This window comes from Oryzias latipes, chromosome 13, assembly GCF_002234675.1.
Source record: "Oryzias latipes chromosome 13, ASM223467v1".
NCBI classification, from domain to species: domain Eukaryota; kingdom Metazoa; phylum Chordata; class Actinopteri; order Beloniformes; family Adrianichthyidae; genus Oryzias; species Oryzias latipes.
In genome coordinates, this window is record NC_019871.2 from 32600519 (window position 1) to 32624679 (window position 24161).

General features: G+C 43.2%; 1 protein-coding gene across 2 annotated transcripts; it reads right to left on the reverse strand.

The window, feature by feature from the left end:
* Positions 1–226: 226 nt before the first annotated feature.
* On the reverse strand, positions 227–23021 carry pcsk7 (proprotein convertase subtilisin/kexin type 7). Of its 2 annotated transcripts, none has more exons than XM_011483069.3 (17): positions 22910–23021; positions 21996–22306; positions 21561–21797; positions 18281–18415; positions 17638–17803; positions 17461–17551; positions 17286–17340; positions 13097–13235; positions 12915–13015; positions 10142–10309; positions 9228–9332; positions 8575–8677; positions 2548–2704; positions 2372–2466; positions 2163–2268; positions 1955–2072; positions 227–1372 (listed from the first exon to the last, which is right to left on the reverse strand). In XM_011483069.3, exons 2-17 carry the CDS (start codon positions 22245–22247, stop codon positions 1085–1087), a joined length of 2316 nt encoding a protein of 771 aa, XP_011481371.1. In that variant the 5' UTR covers positions 22248–22306; positions 22910–23021; the 3' UTR covers positions 227–1084. The 2 variants fall into 2 exon arrangements, with proteins under 2 accessions (XP_011481371.1, XP_011481372.1); XM_011483070.3 differs by having other exon boundaries at positions 22905–23021.
* Positions 23022–24161: the final 1140 nt, after the last annotated feature.

Here is a 24161-nt window from a genome sequence, read left to right on the forward strand (position 1 = left end):
ATGTATTGAATATTATATTATATAATTAATGTATACGTAAATACACACCAATTTTTCTTGTGTAGAAAACCAGAGGAAATGCTTGAACTATATAGTGAGCTTTTCCACAATAAGTTAGATGAGATGATAGAAAAACTTCAGGATTTGATGTAAAAAATCTCAAAATTCTGCTTTGATTTCCTCCCCAAGTCCATTACCAATAGAAACAAATCCACCTGAATCCATGATAGTTTAAACGTATTTTATTTTCAATCATCTGTGCCTCGCACTGCATTACAGCTCCAATCTGCACTCCAGTCATTCAGATAGAAAAAGAGAAGAGTTCCTATTACAATCTGAAAAGAGGTGTAAAGAGGTCAACACTGTCAGCATACAGTACATGTGTACAACAGGCACACATTTATATATTATAATTTATAAAAAAATACAAATTCCAATCTCCATTTCAAGTTTTTAAACAGTAGTTGATTGAGGAACCAGCAGATAAAAACCCACCCGCCACAAAGGAGTCAAAAAAAAAAAAAACACACCTCAGAAAATAAACGTCTTTTAAAAAAGAGAGTACCTTTATGAAACTTCACATTTGAGAGTGGAAGACCCCTGTATGTTAAAAACCCAGCACTGCATCACACGCACACACACAACGTTCATCTCTTCTCACATTTGTCTTCACTAGTTCAACAAACACACCTGTTGGCGCTTCTTCCAGCTTCACAGACAGGATAGTTGTTGTGGGATTTTAAACTTTTTCCACGTCGCTGTCCAGAAGCAGCTCTTCAAATGTTTCCTTGAGTAACAACAAGTTTACTTAAACGTAAACCTCAGATTTGTCCATGTAAACCCTTAAAAAGCAAAAGGTTTTCCCACATTATTGTGTCTTTGAGGACATTTTTAAGGAGGAAGTACACAAACACGCACAGTTACAGTCCAAACAAGGTCACTTGTCTGAGAGATGAGGAGAAGGACGAAGAGTCCACTCCTCCTTTGAGTTGGAGGTCCACTTGGACGCCCTCACCTCCAGCCAGAAGCAGCCCAGGCGAGGGAGAGCGAGCCGCAGAGCTCCGGCAGCGTTCCTTTAGCTGGTTTATACTACAGTTTGCTCTCCTGCCAACAGCGGCACTTTGGCCTCATAGTCCAGAACCGTGTGCAACTCCACCCCAGAGTCATCCTCCTCTTCCTCCCTGTACTCCCCAGCCTCCTGCTCCGTTAGCGCCTCCTCCACTCCTTTGATGCTGTGTCTAAATTTCACAGAGCTGGAATCCTGCCTCCTGGGCAGGCACAAGACGGCGCGGAGGCTTTTGTTGGCCAGTGTGACCTCCAGAGTGTAGTAGAGGGACCAGAAAAGGGCGAAGCATCCAAACAGCAGCAGGAACTGCAGGAGGAAACACAGAGGAAGCTAGTGGATTTCACACAAAGACAGGCAGATCTTATTCTGTATGCATCACTATCAAAGCACTGAAATGTTTCTGAATTGATCAAATGTCAAACGGATGGATGTGACCTGAACTTTCAACCTTCTACCAGGGAAAATCTGAATCTGTGACAGTATTGGCTGTGAAGACACAACTTAAAACATTACAAACATTTATTCCCGTGCGAACTCTTTCAAATGCAATGCATTGTTGTCTCTATTCCAGAGTACTGGATTCTGGAATTGTAGATTGGAACGATGGCGAGCGCCCCATGTAGAGCACAAAGTAGCGAGTAGTGAGGAAATTCAGCCAAAGCCCAAAGCCTCCCATCTTTTCAGGAAATGAAACTTCAATAAAAGCCCAGTGGAATGAATGACTTACTTTGCAATTTCTAAAGTGTCACAATCTGTAGGAGGACAACTTTCTGCAGGACTCTCAACGCTCTTTCAGCTCAAACTTGTGTTTTTTTAGGTCACAGCGTTTCCAAAAATCCCTAAGTTCTATAAATTGCTGGTGTTTGAGTGAGGGAACGCCGCCAGTACCTTGAGGCTGTTGGATGTAAAAGGTCGGATGATTTCAGATGGGATGTCCAGGCCTGGGGGGCAAGGCAGCGAGAAATTGCTGTCCAGGTATTTGCCGCTCATGGCCTCCTTCACCAACCTGCCAATCAATCAAGCAACAGCCGGTCAAACTGCGACCAAATCACTGCCGTCAGGCACAGGAGGACTAGTCTGCAGAGCAAAGACGCACGTCTGGCGCTCCTTCACTTGGCTGGGGCTCATGGATGAACCGTACAGGCTCAGCTTCCACTCCTTCAGCACCCCCACAGCGGCGCACCGGTCAGACATGGCTTCCTCTGCACAAAGTTAAGGAGGAATTAAGTTGAAAGCATAGAAAGGAATGGTGATTCAGCTGCCCTTCAGGAGAGCTCGACATCATCATGTGTGGCGTCGTCTTACTGTGGTCTGAGATCTTCAGAATGTACACGCCTTCAGCCTTCTCCCCCCAGCAGCGCACGGTGGAGAAGGTCCAGTCCGTGTAGCCTGCAGAGTCGCTGCAAACACACAGAGCAAACTCCTGACTGAGGCCCACACACAGACCGCCATTTTCTCCCGTTTTCAAACGACGCACTAACCGATCGGTGGCTCGACGAGCCCCCATGAGAGAACGCATCCCGCTGGGACAAACCAGCACCACCTCCAGGCTACCGCGGCAAGGATGAGTTATCGTCACGGTGACGGCCACGTGCTCCAGCGTCTGCATTCCAGACTCTTTTAGGTCAGCGGCAGAAACTGAAGAAGAGGAGAGCGGATCATCATCAGTCATTTTTTGAGAGCTGATGTGGCACCCATGTAAATTTTCTTTTTTTTAAGTATCTACATTTTGTAATCAATGAAACAAAGAGGGAAAGCAGGAGATGAGAGACGTGGTCAGTCTGCGGCGCTCCTCCCCTGTTTTCTCCTGAAAAGCTGTCAGAGAACTCGGTTCTGCGTCTCCCTGGCTGCTAATGAGCCACAGCGCTCCGTGACCATGTAGGGCCTCCCGCTGAAAGCAGGGCATGAGGAAAAACTAACAGAGGGACGGAAGAGGCAGTGGAGTGGGGGTGATGTCCAGAAAACGTTGCAGTGTGAAAGAGGAGACACAAAAGGACACACACACCTATTATCGACAGTTCCATGATTCAAAACGTAAGGGATAATGGCCCACGAATTATCAGAAATGAACGCACGCCGTGGAAGCCTGAACCATCCGACACTTTCTGATAATGCACACTGTAAAGGCTGTTAACCCGGTTAAACCATGGTCATTTACAAAAGAAAGAAATATTCAATCACTTTTTAGTACTTTATTCTCGTTACTTTTTCAGTTTGGATCGCTTCTTTCACAAAAAGCGGACCAGGTAATCATGTTACCGTGACAACGCGCTGCACCAACCTCGACTGCAGCTACAAAGGAGAGCAATCTCTATGCTGATGATCACGATGTGTTGAATAAAGCATCAGTTCAGAGAGAAAGTTCACCTCTTACCGCTTGTTTTTGTCCAGATGATGAAGATAAAGGTTGTTTTGACCCTAGAGCTCTATCGCCGGGTGATTTTCACCCCAGCAAAATTATCTACATTAATGTCAACATGTCCAGGAGGGTGTGCCTTCACCACGGAAGTTTCACATGTCCCAAGAAGGGGTGGACCAAAGACCAAGTTTCTGGTATCATTCTGTTACTTTTTAAGAAGTTTTTGATCTCAAATTTCTCAGTAATTTTTGAGCATGTTTCTAGGAATTTCCTAAAAAGATTTTTGTTACACATAACACAGTTGAAAATGAAACAAAGCCACTCTAATTCATCACGTGTTGTTATGTTTTGATCTATTTCGTGTGAAAAGTACCTTTTGATGGGTATATCATTTTGGGTAGAAATGACCCGGTTTGGGTCCCGGATCGACTCGGGCTGCCAGATCTTCTCGGGGTCCTTCGACCAATGATGCCATGACACTATTTGATTGGCTGTAAGTTGGCACGATGACGAATACGATAGTGATTGGTCAGTCACAGTGAACGATATTACTGTAAATTTCCGTTATTCGTGAGAAACATGGATGACTATTACATCAAATTTTTTTTTGGTTGTTTGTTTTGATAAAACATGAAGAACAAATAAAAATTGAGAAAAAAAGTGTGCTGTTTTTTGTAATTAGTTTTTTAATACTTTCTACAAGTTTTAAACGGGAAATATAAACTTTGCAATCATAACTGTTAAATCCAATGAAGTTCTGTAATTCCATCGTATGGAATTCAATTAATGCTTATGTTAATGATTAAAGTACAGTTTGCATTTGGTGAAACAAATAATAATGTCCGACGTAACAAACAATTATGTCTGACACCTTAAAACTAAAAATGGCATTATTAGTTATGAGTGAGAAAAACTTTACAAAAGGAAACGTAAAATCGCTAAGTAGTTTGTCCAACTGGTGTTGCTGTAGGGTGACGTCAGCATTGGTGGAAGTTCTGGCAGCCGAGTCGATCCGGTTCCCACACCGGCAAAAGTGATGATGTCACTTTTTATCGCAAAAGTGTTCTAGGGTTAAAGAAGCGGGCGCAGTGTTATAGAACACTTAAGCTATGTGACCAGAACTTCTTTTTTAGACGTGCGGTTATCACTTTTTAATCCACACCCAGCAGCCAATCAGAATCAAGTATTCACCCGAACCATGGTACAACTTGTGTGTAGCATATTTTCTCCATCACGGATTGGTTCTTTTTCAATCTGCATTGTCTCGTTTGCTACTAATCTAGCCACAGGGGTTGCAAGCCAGTAACTTCTGTGCCGGTCCCAAGCCCGGATAAATAGAGAGGGTTGCGTCAGGAAGGGCATCCGGCGTAAAAATTGCCAAAATAACCATGCGAATCATCCACAACACTTTAGACATACCGGATCGGTCGAGGCCCGGGTTAACAACGACCGCCACCGATGCTGTTAACCTACAGGGTGTCGGTGGAAATTTGACTACTGTTGGTGGAAGAAAGAGGGGAGGCAGAAGGGTCCGTGACCAGAGAGAGAAGGGAAAAGGCAGGAACATAGGTTTGAGAATAGGGACTCTTAACGTTGGCACAATGACAGGGAAAGGCAGAGAGCTGGCAGACATGATGGAGAGAAGGAAGGTAGATGTACTGTGTGTGCAGGAGACAAGGTGGAAGGGCAGCAAGGCACGTAGTATTGGAGGAGGATACAAACTGTTCTATCATGGTGTTGATAGGAAGAGAAACGGGGTAGGAGTGATTCTGAAGGGGGAGTTTGTAAACAGTGTTCTAGAGGTGAAAAGAGTCTCAGACAGGATGATGAGCCTAAAGTTAGAAATCGAAGGGGTGATGGTGAATGTAGTCAGTGGGTATGCGCCACAGGTTGGCTGTGAGTTAGAAGTGAAGGAGAGATTCTGGAGTGAGTTGGATGAGGTCATAGAGAGTTTTCCCAGAGGAGAGAGAGTTGTTATTGGAGCAGACTTTAATGGGCATGTTGGTGAGGGCAACAGAGGTGATGAGGAGGTGATGGGCAGGTTTGGTGTGAAGGAAAGGAATCTGGAGGGACAGATGGTGGTGGACTTTGCAAAGAGGATGGAAATGGCTGTAGTCAACACTTACTTCCAGAAGAGAGAGGAACATAGAGTGACATACAGAAGTGGAGGTAGGAGTACCCAGGTGGACTACATCCTATGTAGACGAGGTCATTTGAGAGAGGTTAATGACTGCAAAGTGGTGGTAGGAGAGAGTGTAGCCAGACAGCACCGCATGGTGGTGTGTAAGATGACTCTGGAGGTCAGGAAGAAGAAGAGAGGGAAAACAGAAAAGAAGACCAAGTGGTGGAAGCTACAGAATGAAGAAACTTGTGAGGAATTTAGGCAGAAGTTGAGACAGGTCCTGGGTGGTCAGGATGAGCTTCCAGAGGACTGGGAAACTACAGCAGAAATTATCAGGGAAACAGGTAGGAAGGTGCTAGGTGTGCCATCTGGAAAGAGGAAAGACGGTAAAGAGACTTGGTGGTGGAATGAGGAAGTACAGGAATGCGTCCAGAGGAAGAGGTTGGCTAAAAGGAAGTGGGATGTAGAAAGGACTGAGGAAGGTAGACAGGAGTACAAGGAAGCGCAGCGTAGAGTGAAGAGAGAGGTGGCAAAGGCCAAACAGAAAGCTTACGATGAGCTATATGACAGGTTAGACACAAAGGAAGGAGAGAAGGACTTGTACAGGCTAGCCAGACAGAGAGACAGAGATGGGAAGGACGTGCAACAGATAAGGGTGATTAAGGACAGAGATGGAAAGGTGCTAACAACCCAAGAGAGTGTACAGAAAAGATGGAAGGAGTATTTTGAGGAGCTGATGAACGAGGAAAATGACAGGGAAAGAAGGGAGGAAGATGTGGTTGTTGTGGAGCAGGAAGTAGCAGAGATTGGAAAGGATGAGGTTAGGAAGGCTCTGAAAAGGATGAAGAGCGGAAAGGCCGTTGGTCCTGATGACGTACCTGTGGAGGTATGGAAGTGCCTAGGAGAGACAGCAGTGGAATTTCTAACAAGGTTGTTCAATAGGATTTTAGAGAGTGAGAAGATGCCTGAGGAATGGAGGAGAAGCGTTCTGGTCCCGATCTTTAAGAACAAGGGTGACACGCAGAACTGCAGCAACTATAGAGGAATAAAGTTGATGAGCCACACAATGAAGCTGTGGGAAAGAGTAGTGGAAGCCAGGCTTAGGAAGAAGGTGGAGATTTGTGAGCAGCAGTATGGTTTCATGCCCCGTAAGAGCACCACTGATGCCATTTTTGCTTTGAGAATGTTGATGGAAAAGTACAGAGAAGGTCAGAAGGAGCTGCATTGTGTGTTCGTAGATTTAGAGAAGGCGTATGACAGGGTGCAGAGGGAGGAGCTGTGGTACTGTATGAGGTCGTCTGGAGTGGCAGAGAAGTATGTCAGAGTAGTTCAGGACATGTATGAGAGAAGTATGACGGTGGTGAGATGTGCTGTAGGTCAGACAGAGGAGTTCAAGGTGGAGGTGGGACTACACCAAGGATCAGCTTTGAGTCCTTTTTTGTTTGCTATGCTGATGGACAGGCTGACAGACGAGGTAAGACAGGAATCTCCCTGGACAATGATGTTTGCGGATGACATTGTAATTTGCAGTGAGAGTAGAGAGCAGGTGGAGGAACAGCTAGAGAGGTGGAGGTTTGCTCTGGAAAGAAGAGGTATGAAGGTCAGTCGTAGTAAGACAGAATACATGTGTCTGAACGAGAGGGATCAAGGTAGAAGCGTTAGGTTACAGGGGACTGAGGTGAAGAAGGTGCAGGAGTTTAAGTACTTGGGGTCAACAGTTCAGTGGGATGGGGAGTGTGGAAAAGAGGTGAAGAGGCGAGTGCAGGCAGGTTGGAGCGGTTGGAGGAAAGTGTCAGGAGTGTTGTGTGACAGAAGAGTGTCAGCAAGACTCAAAGGAAAGGTGTACAAGACAGTGGTGAGACCAGCTCTGCTCTATGGGTTAGAGACGGTAGCAGTGAGACAGAGACAAGAGGCTGAGATGGAGGTAGCGGAGATGAAGATGTTGAGGTTCTCCTTAGGAGTGACCAGGTTAGACAGGATAAGGAACGAGTACATCAGAGGGACGGCTCATGTTGCCTGTGTTAGCGACAAAGTCAGAGAAGCCAGACTGAGATGGTTTGGACATGTTCAGAGGAGGGATAGTGGATATATTGGTAGAAGGATGTTGGAGATGGAGCTGCCTGGCAGGAGGGCAAGAGGACGGCCAAAGAGGAGATATATGGATGTCTTAACAGAGGACATGAAGTTGGCTAACGTTAGGGTAGAAGATGTTCATGATAGATTGAGGTGGAAAAGGATGATTCGCTGTGGCGACCCCTGATGGGAAAAGCCGAAAGAGAAAGAAGATTGTCTCGTTTGCTACTGCCTGACCACAATTAGAAAAAAAAACACTCAGAAATCTTAAAATCTTCATATATGTTCTCCGTAGTGAGAATAATGCCACAAGGACATTGTAGAAAGACCCAAACTTTGAGTTTTATCTTTTTTCCTTCCCCATTCTCTCAGTTTTCAGGAGTGCTGGTTGTCTGCCTACACACCTAACACTCCCACACATACAGCTTTTACTCTCACAGAGACTAATTCAGAATTCTGGGTCTGCCAGAAAACTACAGACACTAAAAAAACTAACACTCGGCTCTTCATTAGAGGCCAAAAACAATCATCACAGGAACGATCCAGTACATAAATCTACACACACTCTAAGCCTTATCCTTAAAAAAGCTGCTGCATGAACGCAGCATAAATCCACACAGCAGCTGTGCGTGATGATGCAATCAGGCAGTAAAATAAAGGAAAGGAAAGTGTGAGGGAGGAGAGTTAAAAGATGAGGAAAGACGAAATGACTCTGCCATGAAAAGGTCATCACCATGACAACGGAAGACAGTAAAGACAGAGAAAGCACAAACCCAAAAATCTCAGAAGACAAAAAGAAGAGGTTTGGAAACAGGATTAAACCTGAAAGAAATCTCCCAAGACAAACTCACAAAGACGGCCTAATAAGGACAGGAAGGCACAGAGCAGCAAGAGTGGAGGAATGGACTGTAAACCCAACTGTCCACTAGAGGGCGGTGCAGAAGAAAACATTACCGTTCCAGGTACGGACCAGCTCCCTGTGATAGATCAGGATTTCCGCCTCCTCATGAATCACTGAGCTCTGATAAGAAACCAGGAAAGGCACCGTCTCCCAGACCTGAAACACACCAGAGGGAGAGATTCCAGAGGACTGTGGACGTGCACGTGAGTAGGAGTGTACTGATGTGTAGGTAGGTGCGGAGGTAGGTGCGCAAGAGTGTGTGTGTGTAGATGTGTGTGCATAGGTGTGTGTGTAGGGTGCGTGTAGTTGTGTGTGTGTGTAGGGGTGTGTGCGCAGATGTGTGCGCAGGTGTGCGCGTGCGTAGGTGTGTGTGCGTAGGTATGTGCGTAGGTGTGTGCAGGTGTGTGTGTGTAGTTGTGTGCGTAGATGTGTGTGTGTAGATGTGTGTGCATAGGTGTGTGTGTAGGGGTGCGCGTAGGTGTGTGTGCGCAGGTGTGTGCGCGAGTGTGTGCTCGCGGGTGTGTGCTCGTGGGTGTGTGTGCAGGTGTGTGTGCAGGTGTGTGCGTGGGTGGGTGCGGAGGTGTGCGTAGGTGTCTGCGTAGGTGTGTGTGTAGGTGTGTGCGTAGGTGTGTGTGCAGGTGTGTGTGGGGGTGTGTGCGCAGGTGTGTGTGTAGGTGTGTGCAGGTGTGTGTGTGTAGGTGTGTACCTTGGCTGCATTAACTAGCCTCCATGCGTTGAGGAGGCCAAAGCCGTGCTGGTGGCTGTGATTGAAACCTGCCTGGTTCTGCTGCCAGTCAGCGTTTGGGTCACACTACAAAAACAGAGAAAAGTCACTTTCACTTCACAGTCTGTTTGATTCAGAGGAACAGTTTGCTTTTTCTATTAACTAAACGTTTTCCTTTTGTCCTTATTGTTTAAAACTACAAATATTGTGATAATGCATTCAAGGAACCTTTTCACAGAGTTTTTCAGTCTCAAACATCAAAGACCCACTCTGATGATGACAATGGTGTTTTGTTTCTTACTTGTTCTTGTTGCATTTCTGTCATGATGGAGAAAACTAAGCTCAAATTCACACTTCTGAATATGTCGTTATTCAAACCTCAAGGCTGGGTGGGCCACCAGCTTCCTGCTACACTTAAACAGAGAGCTCTCAGCAGCGGGGGGCGGAGTTGCTCAGCGCTGTCAGTCCCGCCCAAAACTCAGAGACCAATTTCTAGAGAACTACTGCTGCTCTGCAGAAACTATGTCCTAGAAAACGACACCACTTTTTGATTTTGGCTAAAACCTAAAAGCGGCATAATGACAATTAAAAGACTTCTGGCAACGATTTGACCAAAGATCTACAGATCTACAGATGACCTGGGGGGTCTTTAAATGTTGGGGGGGGGGTTACAATGTTGGGTTAACTTTGACAGCAACAACTTCAATCAAGCATATGCAGCACCAGGCTAAATTCTTTTACGGAGCAGACACCAAAACCCTTCACAGTTCAATCGGTTGTTCTGCCACATAGAAGGTGATTCTAGTTCTTCTATTTCTGGCTCTCGTTACTGTTGCACTGATTTGTTTTGCCATAAAACCCCTCATGTACACATACATTTCTTCCCACACACTAACCTTGGTGGCAGTAAAGGCAATGATGTGCTGCACATCTCTCCAGGTGAGACAGGGCCGGACCTGCAGCATGAGGGCGATCATTCCCGCCGCCAGAGGCGCCGCAGCAGACGTACCGGTGTGGCCGTCCGTGCAGCCCGTCCCCTCCTGCATGGACCAGTCTGACGTCACCTGGGGAGCAGAAACGTCTTCCTGTGTCATAAAGCGACTTTAACAGCATTACTGCTGAATTTGGATGGTAAATGTCGTGTTTAGAAGGCTAGTTTTGATGAATAAAAACATGGCTGCTAGATAATATTAACCACCAGTGAGGGCTGTTCAAAGTGTTTAAAATTCTCCCTCTACTTATGTAATTACTAATAAAATTACAAAAGGTTTCATTTCAAGCCCAGTTCACATATTTTAACGATTAAAATTGTCTCTTCTATTGTAGTGGTAATTTGATGTTTTTTTGTTGGAATAAAAAGCAGAAAGAGTTTATTTCTTCAACTTCCTGTAAATCTTCCATAAATATCTTTTTCCCATAATCCATCTGTCATTACTTGGGTGACATTTAAAAATGTCAATCAAAGATGAATTTCAGTATATATGATCAGAGTTCTACCACCAAATTTAAATCAATACTATATCAATTTAAATAACTGGAAATTACACGTTACTCGATTTCCTTCTAGTGTTAGTAATAATCCAGGATCTTTCAAATAAAACACTTTAGCATGAAGCTCTAGAGGAAACAGTTTTAGATTTACTAAACGGAGAATATCACCAGCCTGTGGCATTCTGTGGATCAACATCTAAACTTCTGTAAAGATGGATGTGGATATTGTTCTGATGAAATAAAGGCGTTTAGCCGTTGGCTGCTAGCTCCGTGGAGAAAGTGTGTCTGTTAGCCTGGGGGCGGTTCCTCACTTTGTGATGTCACAGTGTGAGAACCTGCTCATTTTCGTGGATTGGGAGGGGCTGGTGCCTCTCCAGTGATGAAATCCCTGAACTTTTCTTTGAGCGATATGGCGGGAGCGGAGCGAAATTTTTGAAAAATACATGGTCTTAGATGAATCCTGGTCCATTCTGGCAGCTACTTATTCACTTCTTAATCAAAAAACTAAGACTAACTGGAGCATCATGATTTAACATTCAAACCCCTAGTTTGACTTACCAATAAGGACTTGCTGGTCCTAAAATATAATTTGGAGAATTGCTAAAAGTAACACAATCCTACAATCTAAGCTTTTCCTAAAAGCTGCAAAACATACAATTGCTAAAAGATAGTAACATCAAAGCCCCAAATGGGAAAAAGAACACCAGTAACTATGATATTCCAAGAAAGTACCTCATTTATTTGAACCATTTCTGCTTTAGAAATGACGGATGTCCAACATCCACCTGCACTGTTTTCTCAAACTATAATTGCATCAAATCTGCTTTAAACTATCTTTCTAACTACCTTTCTACACAAAGTACACCAAGCATGACCTGTAAAAAGTAAATTTATTTAATAAAATGCACTACTAGTATATTTCATTTTCATCTGCATCTTTGAGTCCGACTGCAGTGAGTTTTGATCAATGTGGTCGTTTATTCTGCAGTCAGATCAAGAAAATCTACAAGGGGGGGGGGGGGTGTCTCCTTAGTCACTGATCAAAGAAATAAAGAAGAAGAAGATCCCAGACCAGATTTAACAAACGGTACATACAAACCATTCAAAGACTCGACATAAAAAAAAGACTTGACGTAGCTGCCCTGGCGCAGGCTGACAGAGGCGTGGCTGCCAGTTCGCGCCTACAGCCCCTCTGACCATCACCGGGATCATTCACAAACATTCACACACCAGTGGAGCTGCACTGGAGGCAAGGAGGGTGAAGTGTCTTGCCCAAGGACACAACGACGGTTGGCTGGGGGGAGCGGGGATCGAACTGCCAACCCTTCGATCATTGGACGACCTGCTCAACCACCTGAGCCACTGTCGCCCCATGGCAACAAATGGCAATTTCAAACAATGTAAAAGACAGTTAGCATGTTTTAATCTCTGCATAAATAACTAATTGTATTAAAACCGCTGAGAGTGAAATTCTGAACACAAATTGTACCCACCTCCAACATTTGTCTTGCGAATGTACAATAAAAAGAAATCGCCATATTTGTCTTTTTCCTCCAGCCAAGACCACTTAAATTTGTTTTTTATCGTCTTCTCACAACTGAGGTCGTGACCACGCTCAATTATGACGATGCCCGCCATTATTTTAACACAAATTTGATCGCAAACTCTTCAGATTTATTTGTGTACGTGGTCAGCGTGGGTCCGCCATTTTCGGTCTCTAGGGAATCCGTCACGCTGACCACGTGGTACAGACAGAGCCAATCAGAGCCGTCGACGCATCCGAAAGCAACTAAAACGTCCCGTCATTGGTCAATTAGGCCGGGAAGACGAAGATAGAGACGGAGAAATATCGAAAATAAAGCTAAAATTCGCCATTTTCAGACAATTTTTTCATCCGGAAAGCGATTTGTCCGTAGAGATCAGGTCTTTGTTTCCCGGAAGGTGCGATCGGTTTGCTCAAAAAACCGGATGTCCGGGAATTCCCGGAAGACTTTCATCACTGCTCTCAGAAATGTGTGAATGGATCAAAATGCTGCTTGAGGTTTTTTTTGGAGAGGAATAAACATTTTCATATCTGGAAAGGCCAAAATGTTGTTTTTGCATGATATAGGCCCTTTAAAAGTAAAAACCAAACAAAGTTGTGTTTGTCTGAACACCTCTGTTTGTGGTAAAACCTACTATGCTCCTGAGTCTGGATCCCCCGCTGCTGAAAGTGACAGCCAGCATGGACGCACATTCCTCTGCATAGAACGGCATCTTGCCTTTCTCGTTGACCGCTCCTGTAACAGTCAAACAATGCAAACGTTCACACATCTAAGCTCTCAGGGGACCATAAACATGACTGAAAGTCTGTGCGTTACCAATGGTGATTGTGTAGATGGAGTTGGCGTAGCCATCGTAGTTGCAGTTGTCGTTATATTGACCTCCGTTACCACTGGCTACCACAAAGATGCTCCCAAAGCCTCGTCTCCCTGCAATCACCCCGTGCTGCAGAGCCGCCTGTTAGCATAAAAACACGTCAAGTTTGAAAGCTGCAGGAAAATCGGTCCCCAGCTTGTCGTTTTAAAGACCGATGCAGTCGTCTTCTGTCGTAGACGTGTTCCTAGTGCTCTCTTAATTTAGCCTGTGTCATTTTGTGGGACAGTTTCTGCAGAGCGGCAGGAGTTTATTAGAAATTCCCCTCTGAGTTTTGGGTGGGACGGTTGGCGCAGAGCACCCCCACTCCCATTAATAAGAGCTCTCTGTTTACACGCTCTTCCTCACACCTCCAGCCTAACATTACCGGGAGCTTGTGGTCCGTCCAGTGACAAATACAATCTATTTTTTCATCCCTTCCTGATTCACAGTGGTTTGGATCAAGAAATGCTCCAAATTGACATTTTAAGATCAACTTTCTTTCTATGCCTCCTCCATCATCAGAAAAATGCTGATGGAAAATGTGAAAAACAGCATTTTCCTCAGAGTGGTTCTTTAAAGCTGTGTTTACACCTCTTTTGAGCCGCTGAACGCCTGTTCCTTGACAAAAATCCAGCGGCACACCAGCAACCAAAAAGGGAAAAAGAGAAACTCTGTAGTCTTGATGAACATGCCCTCCATGATCTTGTGTCCATTTTTTGTAATAATCCAGGCACAAAAAGCTGGAAGTTGCAGCTGTTTTTCCTAAAAGTTGAGATAATTTAATTTTCTACTAATTAGTTAAAAATTTGTAGTTGTTTTTCCGTCCAGTTAAAATTTGATGCAACCTCAATTAAATAAATAAAATAATCTTTCTGACCAGTGATTTTTTTATGTTTGTGCCAGAGAAAACTGTACATTTTGAGCAATTATATAATCACAGCATGTTTGATCAATTTTAGACAAAAAAGACCAACATTATCCTCATGATTACAAGATATATTGTAACTACACAAAAGTGTCCATGTTAAAGTTTTATGCATTTTTATCTTTTGTCTGAATTAAAAAAGGGTAACACTTTATATTAAGATTCCTTAACAAGCTTTGTTAACACATTAACAAGCATTATAAATTAATTTATAGGGTGTTAGTAAACATTCATTAGTACAATAAGTCTAATAAGGTTTATTAAATTACTTAGTTAACACATTTACAAGCATTATTATTAGGATGTTTTCAAAATGCTAATGATGCATTTACTGATATTATAGGTGCCTAACAAATGTGTCAGTGTTAATAAGCTTAGTAAGATTTATTAACAACCTTTGTTAACTAATTAAGAAGTATTATTATTGTTTGGGGTTCTAGTAAGATATTTATTAGCATTACAGACGCCTGACACAAGCCTAAGTATTCATAAGCTTAATAAGTTTTATTAACTAACTTAACAAATTAATAGGCTTTATTAATGTGTCAGATGCTAGTAAGATATTTATTAGCATTATAGATGTCTTGCAAATACCTGAAAGTGTTAATAAGATGTATTAACATCTAAAGTCAGACCATTGTCTTCTAAATCCATATTACTAAACTGCTTATAAGCTTTACAAATGTATTAATTAACTTTGTTAATAGTTTATTAATTGTTTTGCAGCACCTCATCTAAAGTGTGGACGTATTTTACCACAAACAACCACAAAGCATAAAGATTGTAAAAAGAACTTTATGACATTAAAACAGACTAAACATACACAAATCGTTCTGTAAAAGATATATAATAACTTAATTCAGACAAATAATTTTTTTTTAAAACATATATACTGGTGTTGGATGACTCTAGCATCATAGCTATAAGGATAAAGTATTAGCATCTATCCTGAGTGAAACATTCATTGCAAATCCCATCACCAGGAGACAATTCTCTGCATTCAATGCCAACAGCATTCAACCACTGTTGCCTTGATTCAAAGTCCACAAGAAAGTTGCACAAGCCAGTCATTTTTGAAGAACGAAGACAATAAACCTACAGGAGCCATGCTAAAGCTAACACGCTAACGACCGACCGGTATAGAATCAAAGATGGGCGGGGCTTTTTTCGTCACCTGTGTGAAAGTAAAGTCTAAGAGGCCATTCAATTGGCTGAAAGTGAGCACGCCTGTTTTGCTGATGAGTTTGATTGACAGATTCCTTAGCCAATGGTGACATTAGTTAACCTGCCCATCTTTGATTCAAAATCAAAGATGGGCAGGTTAGCATGTTAGCTTTAGCATGGCTCCTGTAGGTTTATTGTCTTCGGTCTTCTAAAATGACTGGCTTGTGCAACTTTCTTGTGGACTTTGAATCAAGGCAACAGTGGTTGGATGCTGTTGGCATTGAATGCAGAGAATTGTCTCCTGGTGATGGGATTTGCAATGAATGTTTCACTCAGGATAGATGCTAATAGTTTATCCTTATTAGCTATGATGCTAGTCATCCAACAACAGTATATATGTTTTTAAAAAAAAATTATTTGTCTGAATTAAATTTTTATATATCTTTTACAGAACGATTTGTGTATGTTTAGTCTGTTTTAATGTCATAAAGTTCTTTTTACAATCTTTATGCTTTGTGGTTGTTTTGTGGTAAAATACGTCCACACTTTAGATGGGGTGCTGCAAAACAATTAATAAACTATTAACAAAGTTAATTAATACATTTGTAAAGCTTATAAGCAGTTTAGTAATATGGATTTAGAAGACAATGGTCTGACTGTAGATGTTAATAAATCTTATTAACACTTTCAGGTATTTGCAAGACATCTATAATGCTAATAAATATCTTACTAGCATCTGACACATTAATAAAGCCTATTAATTTGTTAAGTTAGTTAATAAAACTTATTAAGCTTATGAACACTTGGGCTTGTGTCAGGCGTCTGTAATGCTAATAAATATCTTACTAGAACCCTAAACAATAATAATACTTCTTAATTTGTTAACAAAGGTTGTTAATAAATCTTATTAAGCTTATTAACACTGACACATTTGTAAGGCACCTATAATATCAGTAAATGCATCATTAGCATCTTGAAAAATCCTAATAATAATGCTTGTAAATGTGTTAACTAAGTAATTTAATAAACCTTATTAGACTTATTGTACTAATGAATGTCTTACTAACACCCTATAAATTAATTTATAATGCTTGTTAATGTGTTAACAAAGCTTGTTAAAGAATCTTAATATAAAGTGTTACCAAAAAAGGTAACTTTAACAAAAACGTGTCATTTATTTTTGGGAGATTAAATTGTTTCCGTTTAGTTTAAATGTGTCTGTTGGAAACTTCACCTTAATGCTGCTTCTTTGTTTTTGTTACTTTTATTTAAACCTAATATCTACTTTATTAAAGTGACTGAAGTCTGGAATAGAATTTGTCCTTCAAACATCAGAAAGCAGTTGTTTCTTTTATAAAGATGACTTGGACCAAACTTTGGAGTCTCTGAGAGAAATAAACTGTTTTCTGATTTCATCAAGAAGATTTGCAGACTGTTAGCACAGACGTTTGCGTTTGTTGTGCTTCATGACGGTTAACAGCAGCGCCATAAGAGACGCCGTTACATTAGCCCAATGCATCATGGGAGTTGTAGTAAATCCAGTGGTGCTGATGCCGGACAGACTCGCGTCTCTGACCTCCACTGTTTTATTCCCTTTTTAAACGCTCTGACACCGGATCCCGCGTGAAGCTGCTACGGCTGCACGGAAGATCCGGGATCCGTTCAGATCACCGGTTCTGCACAGACGTGTGCTGCAGATTGCCCCCCTCCTCCCTCCAGGTGCTTCATTTAAATCACTTGTCTGTTCACATCAAATGTGATTCATGCATCAAATTCGTGTCCTCCACTTCTGAACTTTAGTTCCAAAGTGTTTTTTATAAACCCAACGTTCCCGCTGCATGTGGGAGGAGCTACCGTCAAGTTTTTCACACCTTCCTTTTGAAGGATGCTGAGAAATCTGGTGCTTTTATTTTGAAGATCTCCACAAAGACATCAGCAAACTATTCAGTGTGAAACCTGAGCCTTTTTTGATTAGTTGAAAAACACTGGTCTACAGCGACTGATCTTTTGCAGTCTACTGCCCTCTGCAGGATAATTAGAGAACTGTCAAAGCAATGAGTCACCTTCCCCAGCGGGTGAGGTCCATCCACCGTGTGGCCATCGTCATCTGGACCCCAACTGCAAGAACCAACATTCTAGCTCAGAGGACAGTATGATCATATTTGTAATGTTCATACAAATCAGAGCATATTTCCAGTTATGCAATGGGTATAAATAAAACTAGAAGCCTTCTCCTACCTGCAACTATAGATGTCATTAACTTGATAATTCTTGTTGAAAGCTATGGCCTCTAGACTATCCGTCAACGGGCCATCAAGGACTCGGATACCTGAGCAGACAGCAGGAGACATTATTCAACAAACCCACGGCAGAACTCCTCCCTTTGCGCCTTCACTGAACGGTATTGTCTTGTACCTGCCACCCTGCTGTCGTAGGCCACACCAACGGCGCAGAAGCTGTTGTTGGGGACAGCCGCGATCTCTCCGGCACACCGAGTCCCGTGGTGATTATCACTGTGAGAGTCTGGGTGGGGCATGGGGTCCGGGTCGTTGGAGTTCAGGTCATAGCTCCCCTCAGGACTCTGACAGGGACAGGCATACAAAAACAATCACTGAGTGTGACGTTTACTCATTCAAAGCGTTAGGTTTTTAGCTTCAGACTAAACAGGTCCAACCAGAAATGAGATATGAACCAGACGTTGTTACTAAACTGGTACTTGACACGTTCCAAAAGAGTTTTTTCTTCAATGTTGTTGGAGACATGCCTACAGCAGTCATTGTTAAAAAACACACCTAACAAATCTGACTTTTTCCGACGTTGGTCTGCTGATCTTTTTGTTTTGTTTGCTTCTCAAGAAAAAGCCAACACAAACAAATACAGTCGATCCCTAAAATGACTGAAACCACAGCAGATTTCAGTGACGGTAAAGTGAAATCAACAGAGTTACAGACACGATTCCCATGGATCCACATGATCTGGTGCTCCCCAAAAATGAGACCTGGTAAGCAATTTTTTTGTTTTTGTCCATCAGAAAGCTGTTTTCTGAGTTCAGACTTACATAATTGAGATGAATGTCCTGGTGGGTGTGCTCCAATCCGTCATCCACCACCACCACTGTGACCCCCTGGCCGGTGATGTTACGCTCCCACACTCCGGTCACATTGATATCCATTCCTCTGTTGACGTCATTATGCTGCACAGACAGGAGGGGGGGGTGTTACTGAGGAAAATAGGGTTTTAAACACCATTTATGGCATTTTTGATTTGATTCTGATTATTTCAAGCATGAATTGTGGACAAAAAATGAAAAAAGAAAAATCACACAGATTTATCAGACTCATTACAGGAAAAAAGAAATGCATTGATTACAGAAAAGGATAATGGGGGACATATGTGAAGAAAATAAACTCAAAATTGTACTTCTGAGTCTTTAGCAGACAAAAAATCTTTGTCTAATAAAGCTTGTAGTTGTGACGTAAAAACCACACTGGGCGGGGCCTCAGTCTCCCTGCTCTGCTTTCGTCTCTGTTTTCCTGGTCTGAGCTGGAATCTGGATCAGAACTGGACGGATGGATGGATCTGATACTGATCACCATTTCTGTTGCACCGCTAATGTTAGCTTGTGGTTGAGAGGGGCTGTAAGCTAGCAGGAGAGAGCATCTACAAATGGGTGCCAGGAAGGGGGTGGGGTTGCTCAATGCCAACAGTCCCGCCCACAACGCACAGGTGAATTTCTGATGAACCACTGCCGCTCTACAGAAACTAGGTCCTAGAAAACAGCAAAGGTTTTTGGCTAAAAACAGCATCCTCACTCTGAAAACTGATGATGGGACTGGGACTTTCATGGGAGGGTGTCACATTAAACAGAATCCAAAATCTGAAATAAAATGTCAAGTGTCACTGGAATAAAAATGTCAAGGTTATAAAAGAAGCAACGTTATGTGACGCATCAACACTCAGAGCCGTGCGCTGGCAGCACTTTCAAAGTTATTTGTGTAGAAAAAAGTGAAAACGAAACACAGGATTCTAAATATAGAAAAGAGACAAACATGTTGAAGGAAATGCAAATGTGAAGGTAACGTCACCCACTCGCAACTTCACCATAAAGTGTAAAGCCATCTGAAAACAGCTTTACTGTAGGAGTATTAGGATTGAGACATCTTTCTAGAGATGCAACAGGATTTAAAATAATACACTGGATCTACATTTCATCTCAAATTCAGACTTCTTTCTTTCATTTGAAAGACTCTGTTGACATGGCTTTATGGCAGGGGTGGGCAAGCGTTTTGACTGGCGGACCACATGGGGTTCTAAAATTGAATAGAAGGGCCGGACCAGGAGCAGAAGCGTGGAGTGAGAGAGAAACACCATGGAATCTGGATGTAAACATTTGGATTAAAAATTATATTTTAAAACAGAGCATTTTAGAGTTTTTAGGTTAAAGCTTTTGTTCTCATTTTAGAGCCAGTTGCACCAACAGCTTGATGATCCTTGAGAAATGCTGCGTTCATGTGGTGTTTGAATAATGGGAAAAATGAAAAACAACACCACATGGATGCTAGAGCAGGTCCACAAACTTCTTCTTGTGAGGCCATAATAACTCTTTTCTTTAAAACCATAAACTTCTTTTGTCTTTCTTTTATTGTGAAGCCCTTTAGGGAGTTGTAAAGTGCTCTATGAATAAAGTTTCATTCATTCATGATCCTTTAATAAAATAATAATATTTATGAAATAAAAATGACTTCTCTCTGTGATTTACAAAGACAAAAAAAGTCAAGAAAAAGAATATTGATCCATTAAAAAAAAACAACAATAAATAGTGGCTCCTCTCCCGTCATATTCCCACTGAGACTTTGAGGTCTGCAGCTCCTCACGTCTCACAGTTTGAGCAGCTGTTCTGTGTCCTGCACGTCTGTTCAGTAATCATGAAAAAGCACATTTCTCTGTCTTCTGCTGCAGCTACGCATATATCTGTTTTACCTTTTCACCACTACAGAGTTTCCTCGTTTATTGCAGGAGTTACTTTCTAAAAATAACCGTGATCTGTGAAATCCACAGAGTCTGATTCCAGACGTTTATGGCAGTAAAACTCCTCACTGCCTAAATACACTTTTCTCACACAGACATGAACATTTTCACACTTTTCTCTTGTTTAAATTCTCAAACCTTCATAGAAATTAAGTTCAGGATCTTAGAATGAAAACAAAGATCTGATCACAGATTTCTGATCTGAAGAGCTCAGCGTTTCTCTACAGGATACACAGAGGAGATCGATAGACAGGGTCTCCAGCCAATCAGACACAGAACGGGGTGCGCTGTTTAAAAAAACAGCATAATTGGTCTAAAAGAATGAGCTAAGCCCTGAAAGATGAACTGTGACGTAGAAAGGAAAGACTGTCTTCTGTTCTGTTTGACAGAGATTTTAGAGGGTTTCAGGTTGGAGCACAGACTGCAGGGGGGGGGGGGGGTCATGTTTTATGGGGGTCTCCATCGTGTGGCCAGATTAAAAAAAAAAAAAAGCAAAATCATGCATCTCTGATATTGTTCAGTGGGCCGGACAAAACATGGAGGCGGGTCGGATCCAGTCATAAACGTTGAAAGAAAAAAAAAAACAGGGCCAAAGCGCGGAGGCATTTCAAGAGCAGGACTGCAATGAGGATTTTCTGATTTTTTTCGGTGGTGTTCAGTCTCCTCCGTGCTGTGTCTCCTGTACAGAACGCTTTTAATTTGCCACATTTACATTCATCTTTGACTGCAAGCAAAGGTTTGTTATATTACTGGACTAATTTTTCTATGAAGGCTTCGACCTTTTGAATTTGAATTTGTCTGAAAGAGTGGATAAAGTGTGCAGAGAGGAGTTTATTTTTTAAAACGCTCCTCCTGCACACAGTATAAAAAATGGCATCTTCCATTATGAGCTTTACAACATTCTGCTCATGAAGATCAGCCTCCATTTACAACAGCATAAACATTTCTGACGACAACCACCAGATGCTGTTTCAGTAGTAAAGCTGGGCTTTAAAAAAAACCTTCTAGCAACAAGACTGATCAAACCACAAATCCATTTTCCTTCAAGAGTATTTTTTCTGTTAGTTTGGTTTTGATTACAACTGGAAATGTATTTAAACAATACACTATTTCTATTTAGTGATAAACACACGCGAGGCCCTTAACGGCCCTTACATGTGTCAAGCTGAAACCCAGCAGTAATGATACACATTCTATAAAACAATGAGGAAAAGAGGAAGCTTTGTATTTTGATTTATCCAAAACCACAATATCATTAGAAGGTCTAAATTAGAATTCAAAAGGCATTTATATGAAGTACATGCTCTCACCAAATGCCACTGCTTGGGGTAGTTGGGGTCATTGAAGGCCACTGATCGTTTAGAACGACTGAGCAACATCTCTTTGGAGAACCATAGAACTTGAGGATGTGCTGCTAGAACCTCCCCTGCACTCCTCGTCCACAGCCCTCCCAGAGCCTCAGAGTCAGAGCTTCCAGAGCACAGCAGGTAATGGCCCTTCAGCTGTCCGATCTGGCCTTTATTCTGCAGCCCAGCCTGGTCTGCCACCTGAGAAAAACAACAGAAAGACGCTAAAAACACAGCAAGGAGCTGAGTCCTTAGGGACGGCTCAGAGTTTTAAGTGGGAAATAAAACATTCCTTTGGACATTTACAACAAAAGTGATGGAATCAAGTATTACAAATTGTCAACAAATAACAATCCAATAGTTTTAACCATAACAAGGAGTGAAAACTCTAATACCTACCCTGTCTGCTATTACATCCAGATCTAGAGAGTCTTGCTCCACATCCTCATCTTCCTCATGCTGCCTTCCAGGATGGAGCCGAACGGCCCAGGACTGACCGGGACCACAGGAGGAGGACGTCCAGGGTGAGGAAGGAGACGAGTGTGGAGAAGGAAGGGACGGAGTGACAGACGGCATCAGAGTCAGCAGGAAGAGGACCACGGAGGACACCAGGATGAGCAGCAGGAATGTTGGGAAATATGGCGTTGCCATAGCAAGGAGAGGCGACACGGCAGATCAACCGGGCAAGTCCTCTTCATCTGAGCAACAATCTGGACAAACAGAGACACATTCATGGCGACCTTGTAGAAAGACTGTATAATACATGCATATATAACTAATAAAACTGAATTTACAAAACATTTTTGGACGATGCTAAAAAAGGATAAAAATAAAACAAACAGAACAGAGGTTTTATATCTATCTATACCAAAAACGGTCTCAAAGAGGATCTGCCAGCTGCCCACACGTTGCTTCAGCGCCTCTGCCTTCAGCCAAACTGCTCGTTTTTACGGGAGCTTTTATTTTCTTAACCTTTAGCTCAAAGACTGTGGCTAACACGACATTAGCTCCCGTCGAGCTCGTTGTTGTAGCTTGTAAGCTAGCTCGTGTAACAACCGACCGGCGTCTGTGCCACAGCTGAAGCTCTACGGCGACACAAAAACAAAGTTACGGCCCAAATGTTGGCGACAGCAGTCACGAATCGGGCCGTGCATGAGCGGTAAGCCCCGTGTTTTCACCGCGGAGCAGTTGTTTTTGTTGGCGAGCTGCCTACAGTCTGACAACAAGCCTTCCCGCGCTTGTCAGGTCATGAAACGACACCAAAGGAGTTAGAAACTACAGTCAAACACTGAGAAAGTGTGCCGAGACCTTACTATTTACGGAATTTGGGTGTCCTCTCCGCTGGAAGTGAAGAGTTTTGATTATTTCGCTGAGCTTGTCAGCTCATTTCCGCAACAGAGCTGCGATGGCCGTGCGTGCGTGCTTACGTCACACGTTGGAGAAAGACGCGCTGACCAATGACTTGTTTAGTTCTATTTACTTTATTTAATTTTTATTCCCTTTTGTGATTGTTACTAATAATTAGAATCTTCCTAAGGATGTAACACGTTTATTCTGTATTCAGAATTGTAATGTACATTATAAGTGCATAATTGTTGCATTTTTTTTGTTCTGTATGTTGCAACACAATGACTTATATCGCTAGAGGAGACACGCCCGCTTGAGAAGCCTGGCGAAGCGCGACGCCATCTTGGTGAGGTACACACACACATATATATATATATATATATATGTATAATAAGAGAATTATATAAGAAAATTCCTATTTTTCATCTTCCCCAGTGAGCACTCTCTGCAGCTGCGCTCTGACTGTAACACAGTGGGACACCCCCACTCCACCCTCCCACCCACTGAACCGTGTGTACTGTGTGTTCGCGTGAATATGTGCTTTTGTGTTCTTCAAACCAACTATTGTGAAATATTTAATTCATTCAATCACACAAACTATTACTGCAAAGGTGAGGTAACAACTGTGCTCAGGTGAGTGTTTATGTTCTTCTAAAATGGATGGTGGAATGTGAAAAGAAGAAGGGAGAGTGCCCAGCCATCCCCACCCCAAGACCCCCACCGCAGCAGCAGCGGCAGCCGGAACCCCCCAACGCCAACCGGCAGCAGGCAGGGAAGAACCGCCCCCCGGGCGACCACATCCGCCACCCAGACCAGGGCCAGCAGGACCGCCGCGAGGCCCCCAGAGCCAGAGAGCAGGGAGGCATGGGGGGAAAGACAGTGCCGCCCCAGCCCAACCAGGAGAGCAGCCCCCCCGCCGCGCCGGGTGGGCCCAATGCAGGGCCCCACCCGAGAAGGGTGCCCACAGCCCCAGACGAGCACCCCATCACCACACAGGAGTTCTGGGCAACCTCCGCCCCAACCCCAGGTACGAGCCAGGACCCCCCAAGGGAGACCCGCTCCACACTCCAGGCAGCCACCCACCCGGCCCACGGTCGGTCCATGGAGGAGCATGGCGGGGGCCAGCCGCCCCCGCCCAGGAGGGGAGCACCCCAGGGAAAAGGGGGGCCCACAAGGGATGTTGTAAACATGGCCCGACCAGGCTCGGCCACAGTTGGA